This window comes from Mastigoproctus giganteus, chromosome 7 (assembly GCF_048544385.1).
Source record: "Mastigoproctus giganteus isolate SK-2022 chromosome 7, ASM4854438v1, whole genome shotgun sequence".
In the NCBI taxonomy this organism is placed as follows: Eukaryota; Metazoa; Arthropoda; class Arachnida; order Uropygi; family Thelyphonidae; genus Mastigoproctus; species Mastigoproctus giganteus.
In genome coordinates this window covers 108226856-108239389 of record NC_143581.1, presented here as the reverse complement: position 1 = coordinate 108239389, position 12534 = coordinate 108226856, and the positions used below count along the sequence as shown (strand labels likewise).

Sequence of the window (12534 nt, the reverse complement as noted above, 5' to 3'; positions counted from 1 at the left end):
ACAAGGGAATAATCATCTCCTTATCCCTGCTAGAAAAATTCCTATATATCATTGACAATACACCATGAGCTACTCTTGCAGCCCGTCTGCACAACCACCCCCAGGTCCTTTTCATTCTCTACCACTGTCAGTGTAGTACCACAGAGTGATACGTTGCTCTGGGGTTGCTGTTTCCCATATGTAGTACTTTACATTTGTCAATGTTAAACTTCATTTGCCACCTCTCAGCCCATCTGCTCAACCTTTCCAGATCCTGTTGCAGCAGCATAGTGTCAGTAGTGTCCTTAACAACAATGCCAACCTTCGTATCGTCTGCAAACTTGGACATTAAGCTTGATATACCATCATCAATATCATTTATAAATACAGAAAACAATAATGGACCCAATACTGAACCCTGAGGGACTGCACTAATAACTTTAGTCCACGATGAGCAGTGTCCATTGATTACCACTCTGTCTTCTCCCCCTCAACCACCCCTTTATCCATAGCAGCAATTTGCCTCCAATGCCACACTGCTCCAATTAGTGTAGCAGTCTTCCATGTGCAACAGTATCAAAAGCCTTTCTAAGATCCAAGTATATAATATCAAATTTATTCCCTGCATCATAGTATCCAATCAAATTGGTCAGGCAAGACTTCCCCTTAACAAAACCATGCTGTGTCTGAGCTATAACTGAAGTCTTGTCTAGATGATCCTGCAATGCTTCTTTAACCAGTGCCTCCATTAATTTTCCGGGAACAGAAGTTAAACTCACAGGTCTATAATTACTTGTGTCAGCCTTTGATCCTCCTTTGTGAATTGGGTTCACATTCGCACATCTCCAGTCCATGGGTACCTCCCAAAATTATGGCTAAGGGTTTGCTTACTTCCTTTGCTGCCTCCTTTAATATAACTGGATAGATCCCATCCACCCCAGGTGCCTTTCTTGTGTTTATCTTCAACAATTTCTCCTCCACTTTACTGTCAGAGTTGAATACACAAATTGGCATTCCTCTCGCTGAATAACTCCTCATTTGTGAATGTCGATGCAAAATATTCATTTAGTTTGTTAGCTACCTGAGCAGGATCATCAACAGTTGACCCATCGCTATCAAGCGGGCCAATCTGATTCATCCCCTTCCTTCTAGAGTTTACATAAGTAAAGAACTCTTTGCATCCCTTGCCAAAGATATCTCATAATCTGCCTTCGCCTGCCTAACCTCCTTTGTAACTTGGTTACAGATCAACTTGTATCTATCATAGGCTTCTGTGTCACGTGTTAATTTGTATGCATCCCATGCATTTTTTTTTTTCTCTGCCATATGTCTCATTAGTTCATCTGACATCCATTTAGGCCTAAACCTTGAACAATATTTCTTAGTTGGTATGTAAAGCCTAATAGCTTCCAAGATAAGTTCTTTGAATGCTTCCCATTTTGAATTTGCAGTTGGTCCCACTGTATAGAATTTAAATACTGTCTCAGTCCATCGTAGTGGCCTTTACGAAAGCAATCACTCTTGTAGTTACCTCTTTGAGTAAATCCCACTTCAGCACACTGTGATCACTGCCACCTAGTGGTTCATTTATCTGCAGATTCTTAATGCATGAAGAATCACTACTGATAATCAAATCAAGAGTATTACTCCCTCTAGTTGCCTCCCGAACATGCTGATGTAGAAAACAATCATCCAATAAATCCACAAAAGCCTTGCTAGTGTGTGAGTGACCAGCCCCCAAATTCCACTCAATATCTGGGAAATTAAAATCCCCCATTATAAGACTCTCTGATTTACTGGCCCACTATTTCCCTGTACAGTTTCTTATTATACTCGTCAGAGTCATTAGGCCTATGGCACACTCCTACTCCCAATGTCACACCAAACTGACTCGACACTGCACTGTCCAGAGATGTCGACTGGCTTCACTTCCTTGGATTTTATGTATTTCTTAACTAATAGCATAACCCCTCCTATCCTTTCTGTAGACATTGTCCTCCCCAAATTCCAGTTTTTGCATTCCTTATATCTGTGTGACACCACGTCTCTGAAATCCCAACAATATCTGCCTTTGATGTTTTTAGCAATACCTCAAATTCATTTACTGAACTCCTAGCATTGGTGTATGCACTATACATGCACCTGTTCTTTTTCTTAGCTACCCCTAACACAACCTATGTGTTTACTTGTACCCCAATGATTCCCAGCAGTCTCTGAAATATCCTGCATCTTATTTTCCAGGCTTCTGCTCATTCCAATAGAAGCAGTGCAAGAATCACTTTCACCTCTGCCAGTGGCTACTGTTACATATATTAGTCCTTGTATCCCCCCAATCTAGCAGTTTTCCGACCCACCTAACACTGCCTCGATAGCATCAGCAAACATTCTTGCACCCTTTCTATTTAAGTGTATCCCATCCCTGTAGAAGGCAGTCTCTCCTGTTAACAAGTACAGACCAGGCTGAAAAAAATTCTACCCCTTTGAGCCTTGCACAATCTTTCCAGGCCTGAATTGATCAACAAGGCTCTCATCCTATCGTGTCTGGGCAGAATTGCAGACACTTTCAAATTCAACCCTAATTCACGGCTTTTTTTTTCAACAGTGACCTGTACTTGTTAAGTAATTCCGCCGGTTTCCTACTCTTAATATCAATAGTGCCAACGTGTACAACTATATCACCTTTTGTACCCTTAAAAGATGATATCTGCTCTACAACGTCATCAACCTTTGCCCCGGGCAGACATACCCTGGTCCTGTTCCACCTATCCTTTTTACAAAGCATGTTTCCCTGACAATAGAGTCACCAACAACTACTAGTTCCTTTGGGGGCTGCCGCTGTGTTGCGCGATGACCAAGTGCAAGCTCTGGCATTGGTGTGGGCAGCTGAGAGTTTGATGGGCCCCTCACTTTTAATCCTTCGAGGGCATCCACCCTGTCCTTCAAGCTCTCATATAGGCCCATAACAACGCTGAGTTGTCGCCTGATTTCCTTACACTCCTTGCATCGCGCACAAACAAAAGACATCAAGCAAGTAGTGCATTTTAAAAGGCTGTGATTCAGAGGGCAACTGCCCCCCCTCAGTTCTCCTCTGAGCCACAGCACTCCCATTAGCTTGAGCCTTTTGCTTTGCTGCTCTGGTTTGAATCATGATTTTGATTTAATTTCAATCCCTAAACTTTTATCCTAACATAGTTATAACACTATATTTATGTTTCAGTATCGAGTGTTATCTACGAAATCCCTTTATATAACTTCTGTATCAAGTTAAGTATTTATGTTACGTAACCTAAGTCATTATATGTATAGTTAAAAGTACAATTTAATTGACAATGAAGTTCAACAAGATTAATAGATTTTACTGATTAATTGACAATATTATGTACTATATTATATTAAGCTTATGCTATCTAGTTCGAGATATTTTGTATTCCGTTACAATGGCAGCAATTTACGAACGGTCAACACGTGGATTTGATACCCTTACCGATACTAAGTAATACCTACGAAATCTCTATCTAAGTTACTTTAAACAAGTATCGTAAATAGGAATATAAAGCCACTCTAGAAAATGTATCCCAGCACCAGCTTGTTTTTGTTCCACAGGTAAACAATGCATACATGGTACAACAGGAAATGTGATTCATCAGACGACCTTCTTCCAATCACTCAAGGTCCAGTTTCAATGCTTGCATGGGCACTTGGAGCAGCCCTATTTTCAGCAGGGTTTGATGTACTGTGTGTTGTGACACATTACTCCCGTAATCAGTATTCCAATTTCTGGCGATTCATGGGTTTTCCCTCCTCGAACCATGATTACCCCACTAGCCATGCCATTTTGGATATGCTCTGACCTAGTCGTCTGGCCTTTGTCAAACTTTCTTAAGTCTGCAGCCTTTCCAATCTGAAGAACAAGAGTAACACTAATTAATGGAGCTCAGTATCAGGTGTTTTTTTATACCGTGTCTCGATCCATGCATATGCCACAGTTGCTTCGATTGGCAAAGACTTTACTTATGTAAAAATGAGAAGAAATGGGATAGATCAAATTGGTGCACTTGATGATATTGATAGTCATTTTCAGGTAGCTGCCAAACTAAATAAGTAATCTACATTCACACTTGAAGAGAAGGACAGATGTTTATCAAAAATTTTAACTAACAATTAAAATTTTGTAATAGCTGAAAACAAAGTGTTGGAATCTATCCATAATTATATTAAAGGAAGTAAGCAAATCCGTGGACTCTGGGGAAGTCCCCACAGACTGGAGGTGCACAAATCTTTCTCCAAAATTCACAAAAGGGATTAAAGGATGACACAAATAATTACCTGTTAGTTTGACTTCTATTCCAGGGAAAATAATGGAGTCACTGCAGTAATAATTCAGACACAGCATGGGTTTGTTAAGGGGAAGTCTTGTCTGACCAATTTGATACTATGATCACAAAGGAACTGGATGCAAAAAATAATTTTGATATCATATACTTGGATTTTAAGAAAGCTTTTGCTACTGTTGCACATGGAAGACTACAGTACAAATTGGAGCAGTGTGGGAGAAGACAGAGTGGTAATCAATGGACACTGCTCTTCATGGAGTCCCCAAAGTTTGCTGCTGCAGATGGGCTGAGAAGTGGCAACTGAAGTTTAACATTGACAAATGCAAAGTACTGCATATGGATAGCAGTAACCCCAGAGAAATGTACCAGCTGGGTAGTGGAGAATGAAAAAAGACTTGGAGGTAATTGTGCAGTGAAGACAGGCTGCCAGAGTAGGGTAATTTAAATTTTTTATTCTAGACCAAAGAGGTTTTAGTCCCATCTTAGATGTTACTGGTGAAAATTCAAATGAGCCAGCATTTATTTTTTGTTATGCTGGTACCATAAAATAATTGCAGTCAGAGCGAGTTATTGTGATCACATCTACGAATTGAATTTTGATTCAAATAAGCGAAAATCGGAGGACTATTATATACCCAATACTAACTAAACATACTTTGTAATCAGTAAAAAAAAAAAAAGGTGTAATCAGAGAACATGCAAGTGAGATACAGAGTTTTATTTTACTGTATTGCAATTTTCTTCAGCATTGAAACTTGATTTAGATGGTGCAAAGAGACTATGAGAACAGAAAAAATGACCCATCCTTCAACGTTGCCATTTATTTGGGGTTCACACAGAGACAAATTTTAGGAGAACCCATGTGTGAAATGGCACTGGATTTTAACACCAGTGTTTTATTCTCCAGAACAGTGCCTTTGATAAGTTTGAAAATCCAAACTTCCTTCGGTCCCAATTAGTTCAGATTATCGATGATCTACTGTATTGTTAAACTCTGGGTGAAGGAATTTTTAATTAATAAGAACAGAATATTGGACTATGATGCAAAGAATCAAGAGGAAGAATGCCATCAACATTGAGATTGCTTGATCCATCCAAAGCCTTAAAAACCTCAACCGCATCTGGTCTCAAGACACTGAAATTTGCAGAACCGAAGCCTATCTTCGTAAGACCACTGCTCCTCTCAATCCCCAATGGATGATTCCAGATTTTAAAATTTACCTTCTATCCTATAAAAATTAAACTAGCAAGAAGGAAAAATAAAGAATTTTCTGCTTTGGTGCACAATACTTAGAAAAAGCACATTCCTTGTTCGTTACTCACTTTTCAAACATGATAAGCAATCCAATCACAAAGATGGTTACTACATATTTCACCAGGATTCATCCCCCAATTGCTTTTCTAAGTCACCTGCAAACATTGTTATCAAAACATAATGCTGCTGAGTTACTTTTAGTTTTCCTTATGTAATTGATAGATTTTTAATTTTTCTCCTATCAGTGGAGTTCTGACACTAATCTCACTAGACAAAGGCTAGCAAAAATAATTTTAGTAATGGTGCAGTACTAATACCAAAAATTCTTATATATTATATATTTGTAACTTTCTTTAAAAAACCATCTTACACATGGAGTTTACCAGTAGCTGCATTGTGATGAATTTTTTTTAAAATGGGACTTGTAAGATGTAATAGTAATGACAAATGATGCAAGAAAGCATGCTTATAGAGAATTACTAGCCCAAGAAAAACTTTCCATATCACCTGTTCACGTTCTTCCTTGAATTTATTCAAACTACTCACACATTATCCTACAACAATCCGTGTAGTCTGAGCACAAGAAATGACTCCATCACCGTGATAAAATGGGCTGTCCTAGCAGCACAGTTACCCTAAGTGTGGTACCACACATTTGGTACATTAATCTGGGTTTACTGCTACCTATAGTGAAGTATTTTGCATTTGTTAAACTTTAACTGCCTAGGTCTTGTTACCATAGTATACCCTGCTAAGCCTTCATCACTATCATTAAAAATATATATAAACAGCAATGAAGCCTTGGGGACTCTGCTAATAACATGAGTCCAAGAAGAGCAGTGTCCATTGATAATCACTCCCTGCAGTAACTTGCCCTTAATGTATATGATGTCAAAATTATTATTTTTTCCTCTAGTTTTTTTGTTACTGTGGATGCAAAAACTAAGATAAATTCTCATGGGAAGTGTAAGATATAAACTGCTGAACAATTGTTGATAAGTAGCATTCAGAAATTCATAGGCACATGTGGCTCAAGTTTGATGGGTGAATATCAGTCTGCTCACTGGTGATTTTTTTATTAAACTAAGTTTTAATAAAATTTAGTTTGGGGAGGGAGTCAAAAAATGGTTTAGTTTTCTGAAGTTACAAAGTGACTTCCCTGCAGATAAATGTTGTCAATCACTTATCAAACCTTTCAGTGATGGCAGAAATACAACTAACTAATGCTTCTCTGACATTGTGATTTCCTAAAGCCTACCTTGGTCCCATGATTAATGTGTGAAGCCATAAGTAAGAAGATTGTGAACTGTGGTGCCAAAAATCCAGCTGCTCTTAATAATTTGATATATGTACATTCACAATGACTTTGACACTAGAGAATAAATGGAAATTCATGTGTATTTTATTTTAGGTTACATCTTTAGGACTAAATGCCACCATTTTTGAAGAAAGCTGCAATTTTTCTGCTGGAGAAAAACAATTATTATGCATGGCACGGGCTTTGTTAAGGTGCAGTAAGGTGAGTTAATTTTTACAGTATTTTGATCTTTACTGAACAACTTTGGCAGGGGAAACTATATATGGTGGATTTTTTTAATAGCATATCAAAATGAAGCTCTAAGAAGAATAGGTATTATATGAAGGCTGCCTGTAAATAGCAAACAAGTTGAAAACATGATACTAGAGGGCTTTTGGTGCTTTATTGATACCTCAGCTGTGCTTCAGAACTATTGCCATTTTCCACACTCAGTGTTTCTGGAACACCTTATGGACTAATGAAGTGCTCCTCTAATGCCTATATGACTTTTGGTGTGGATTCAGAGCAAACTGTGTAACTGGACCATTCTTCTTTGAGAAGATTCAAGCTTATAGTACCATTATGGGTGAACATTATCTTCTCCAACTTTTTATACATGACTGTTGATCATATTCCAGAAATTAATAATTTGTTTGAGGGCATATGTAGTGCACTATCATCACAAACATCAATCCTTGTGATGAGAATCTCATGGACAAGAAGACTTTTTCCGGAACTCCACCAACTATATATACTCATTGATTTCTATCCCCAAGTGGGGAGGGAAAAAAAAATCTATTTTTTTTTTTTTTAATAGGTACATTCGTATTTCTCCCCATATTTATTAGATATACTTATTACTTTTTTTGAAGTGGAGTTCTCTTTCAGTAACTGTACTATTCCATATAAAGCAGATTGGCAACATGAATGAGATTTTGTACCAGACCCACCAGTATCAAGATTAGTCCAACAACAGCGGTAACCAATGCCAAACTGGGTTTCAATCCTATCAGCAAAAAAAAGGAAGGTATGGAAAAATGTTGCCTGGTAGACTTTCGACACCAGCTTGCTGTTATGTAAGTGTACCTAATAAATTGGCCAGGCCAGAGCAGTTCTCAAGATAGAGAGAAAGCTAAATACATTGTTATTCTTGTAGTCACTTCTAGTGTTTGACCACTCAGCTATGGCATTATGATTGCTTTTTTCATGTGAAAGCCATTGTTACTAAGGATTCAGATCAAAGACTCTTATTGTTCTGCATGTTTTAATATACACCTCAGTAAAAGAGAATTTTGCTCCCTCTCCACATCTGGAAGATAATTGATCAGAATTACCAGGTGGTCCTGAAATTGAATAGGACCAGTAGATGTTTCTTTTTACAAGTTATTAGATATCAGCAATGTCAAAATTATAATGTTTTGATCAGATTTTTGCCTCTCTTGCAAAAATTTATTTAGGTATGATTGAAGAACAAATTGTTTAGTGGGGCATCAATATGAAATAGTCTAAGTTCACATAATCAGAAGAAGTCCGAAACCAATTATAATATCTTTACCCATATAGTTCTTGTGTATGCATCAGGACCACGATGCTGAAACACTTATATAATGGATAGGAAGAAGTGTCTTGCATGCCATCAATAGGGCTTATTTTCTCTTTACTAGCTGAGGATGAAAAGCTCCAAAAATCAGTCCAGTTTTTAGTATAATTATTGAATTGCATTTTCTACACCTATGTTTAAAGAGTAATTTTTGTAGCAGATGCATAAAGCATGCTAGTTTCATTTTCAGCAGTTGCTTACGTACACATTTGTTCACTTTTAAAAACAAGAGGATCCTACACAAATACTGGTTAACTGAGAGCCCAAGTTGTGCAAAAAATAATTCTGTAGTTATTTTCTTTTTTCCTAATCAGTGGTCCAGTATGCTTGCACTAGTAGAAAATATTTATGGGTAAAAAAAAGTGTTTCTGTGAATGCTAAATTCAGTTCACATTGGAATTACTTTTTCTTGCATACTCCATCATATACAATTGTCAATCATCAATGGAGAATAGGTCTAAGTTATAGGTTGGTAAATAAATCAGTTAATCCTGGAGATTTTACCTGTAAAGGCTGCTTCACATTCTGGCTGTGAGAGACTTAAAGGCCATGTTTTTAACATCTTTAATTCAATCTGTGACCTAAAGAATTCCACAATGTTTAAAGAGATATCGAATCATTAAAAGTAATCAACATCAAATACATTTACAACATTGGATTCATGATTTATTGGAAAAGGAAGTTATGAACAAACAATGCAGACCATGACAGAAAAATTTTTGGTCCGGAGCTTTATATTATATTGGACAACAGTCAATGATGTTTATAAAAAAAAAAGGTGAAGGAATTTCATCATCTGAACAGATAAAATTAGTATTTTTTCTTGTATGGTTTGCTGCCCTTATGCACCTGAATAATCATTTTAAGATTTGTTTCGATTACAGCTCAGCACAAAAAGCAAGTGTCTGCCTTTAAAAATGAATTCCCAATGTTCTGAAATTTATAGGTGGCAACAAACATGTTAATGATCACTCCCTGATGGCTTTGGATATAGAAGCCCAATGAGAAAGGGTGGTGCAAGGTCTGGCATACCGTTTTCACATATAATTCTAGTTAAAGAATAATATGTTGCTTCACTAGTGGATCTGTGAGACTAGATTCCACTACTGCCAGGGTAAAAAAAATTATATTATTTTTGCTTTTTTTTATAAAAGTCATTTTGCCCCGTTATGCTAAACTATTATGAATTCTCCATAAAAGTACTAGTGTTACCATACTGCTTATTTGTATTCTAATCTCTTTAGTTTCATGTAGACAAATGAAAGTTTAACTAGCAAGTCTGTTATTTCCCTCCTACATGCTTAATATATTTTTTATTTCCCTTATTTAGATTTGCTTTATAGACGAAGCTATGGCAGCTATTGATGTTCAGACAGAACTTTTAGTCCACAAGGCTATTCAAGAAGCCTTTGAAAATTGCACAATGTTCATTATAGCACATAAACTTAGCAGCATAATGCACTGTGATCGAATTATGGTGTTATCTGAAGGAAAGGTAAACTAGCACTTCTTTTTACCAATCTCTTAATAAACATTCACATTGCAGATAGCCATTCTAAATAAATAGCATTTATCTTCATTGTCTAGAACATAAGTAAAATCCTTATTTTAACAGCAAAAGATTCTGTCAAGAAACCCCAATCTTTCTAATTCAAATCCAGTAGGTTTGACCCCACATGCATAATTCTTCATGAACTGTGACAGCCCTTAATTCAATGTGAAAAATTTGACCTTGTGGTATTCCAGCAAAATAATTTAACTACACATTGACTCAGTAATCTGTTTTCTCTTTGAAACTTTCCATTCCACAATATTTGAGTTTTTCTCTTAGGTTGCAAGTGAATGAACCAGTACCATCTGCTAATGTTTTTGTTTTATTCATGTCACTTTTCCATATTCTGAACCTATTGATTAAACTTTCTAAAATAAAGCATGTTATGCTCCATATGAACAATGGGTTGCCTAGAGCATTTAAAGCAGCAGTTCAACTATGGAAAAAGAAAACTACATTATCCCCTTTTGATGCTGTTGTAATGTCAAATGATCATGGTCCAAATCAATTCCTCTGTTATAGAAACTATTTATTAATGATAGCAACACTAAGCAGTCCATTTCCTCAACCACTACTTCAGTGAGACCAGCTGTATTTGTGAATCCCAGAAAGTGTACAAGGCACCATTAACACACAAGAATATTCATCTAAGTGCAAAGCCTGTCAGAATCCAAACCACAGCAGTTGTTGAATATTTCTTACTGGTTGTGGCAGAGCAACATAAAAAGTATTATTCCATAGCCAAATAATAACTGATGAATTTAAAAGTTTTTTTATTTTTGCATATAATTATGAAACGTTACCTTTCTTGTCACATTGATGTTCAGTCACTCACGAACAGCAAAACCAGAGGGTTAAGGATACTAAAATACAATTTTTTAATTGACAGTATGTGAATACATGCTTGAAGAAAGCAACCAGTTTTCCTTGGAAAATGATATCAGACTCAGCATGGCCTCCCAGTTCTTTCCTTATTATTTGGGCTAGGCACACCCAGGGTCCTGAAGTATAACTGGCCATTCCAAATAGCATAATCAATTATGCTACTTAAAATAAAATTTTGTTAATACAAAGCATGGCAGTCTTTTGTGCCATTTTAAAGGGTTTCATGTTTGTTTTTATTAAACCTCATTTTCCTATTTATTGCAACATAATTCTACCTTTGTATTTCACTGATGCTAGAAAAAAAAAATTATATGATTTGTCATTATGAAGAAATACTTTGTATTATAATATTCAAGTGTTTTTGTTTTACAGGTTCTGGAATTCGATTCGCCTGCAGCATTACTTGGAAACCCCAGATCATATGTTTTTCAAATGACAGCTACAGAATTAATAAATATCAGCAGCCTACCATAAATTTAATGTATGTACTTAAAACTATGCCTACTTATATATTCATGTTGTTGCTGGTCTCGTTCTGCAGAAGTACTGAAATATATATATTCATTGTGATCTCTGTTCCAAGAACTGTTGGCCTTAAACCATTGCATTTTCGTTTTATTCAAAAAAATAAAAGCAGTTGTAATCAGCGTCTGGAATTTTATTGAAATGTGAAAGTGTAGTAGCACACATGATTAATTCGATTAAATGCAGACAGAAAGGACCTAGTAAATCAAACTATCTCATCATAGTAGATTTTAACTGAAACTTGTAGAATGATCACTCACTCAGTAGAAGAACATTTGAGTAACAGCTTATCAGATACTCCCAATCTGATCATTAATATATACCAGGAAGTGGACTTTTTTTTTTTCCCTACATCAGCCAAAAAGAATAAACTATTACTTCCATTCCCTTGTTATCTAATTCTGGTTTGACTGCCTGGGCAGAGAGATAATGATGTCCTTCACACTGCATATCAGATTGAATCATAACATCAAGAGCTTTCCTTGGATACCCTCATTAGTACGGGATCCAGAGTAGGATCTTACCAGTAACTTTCTATAAGGGACAGTGTTAAAAATTTTACCAGACTGGCATGATTTCCCCTTAATGTACCAATGCTCAGATTGCTTAAAGAAAGCCATCTACTAAATAATTAATTCTAACTGGAATCTAGCCAGTTATATTAAAAGAACAGCAGAAGATTAGCCATGTCTCTATTCTGTGCACGAATTTATTAAGGGGAATCTTGTCTGACTAGATTTAAAAAATAATTTTGATATTGTTCCATATGAAAAACTGATTGGTTATTAATGGAATCCCTTACTTTATTAAAAAAAAAAGTCTTAAGTTTGCTGGTGGTACAAAGATGGGCAGGGTATGCTACTTCACAATCCAAGGGCCCAAAGGTTTACTATGATGGGTTTTGTAAAAAAATAAAACATTTCTTCATTCATATTTATGAAAACAATTGACAAGTTGTATTTAATATGGACTGTACCGCTTATAATGTAACCCAACAGTTCTTGACCAGTCTTTTGGGAAAATGAAATTTATTTTCCCAAATTGAAAGTAGCAAGACTGCACAGAAGAATTAAGGAAACAGCAATTAATGCAAAATATTTTTCTCAG

The 12534-nt window shown here is 36.3% G+C and overlaps 1 protein-coding gene across 1 annotated transcript in view; it reads left to right on the top strand.

Annotated features, from left to right (window-relative positions):
* LOC150083139 (ATP-binding cassette sub-family C member 5-like) overlaps nt 1-11376 on the top strand; it is a 278483-nt gene extending 267107 nt beyond the window's left edge. The window contains exons 23-25 of the mRNA XM_090378404.1: nt 6980-7087; nt 9796-9960; nt 11275-11376. Coding sequence (XP_090234530.1) covers nt 6980-7087; nt 9796-9960; nt 11275-11376 — 375 coding nt within the window. The remainder of the gene's footprint in view (nt 1-6979; nt 7088-9795; nt 9961-11274) is intronic.
* The last annotated feature ends 1158 nt before the right edge of the window (nt 11377-12534 follow it).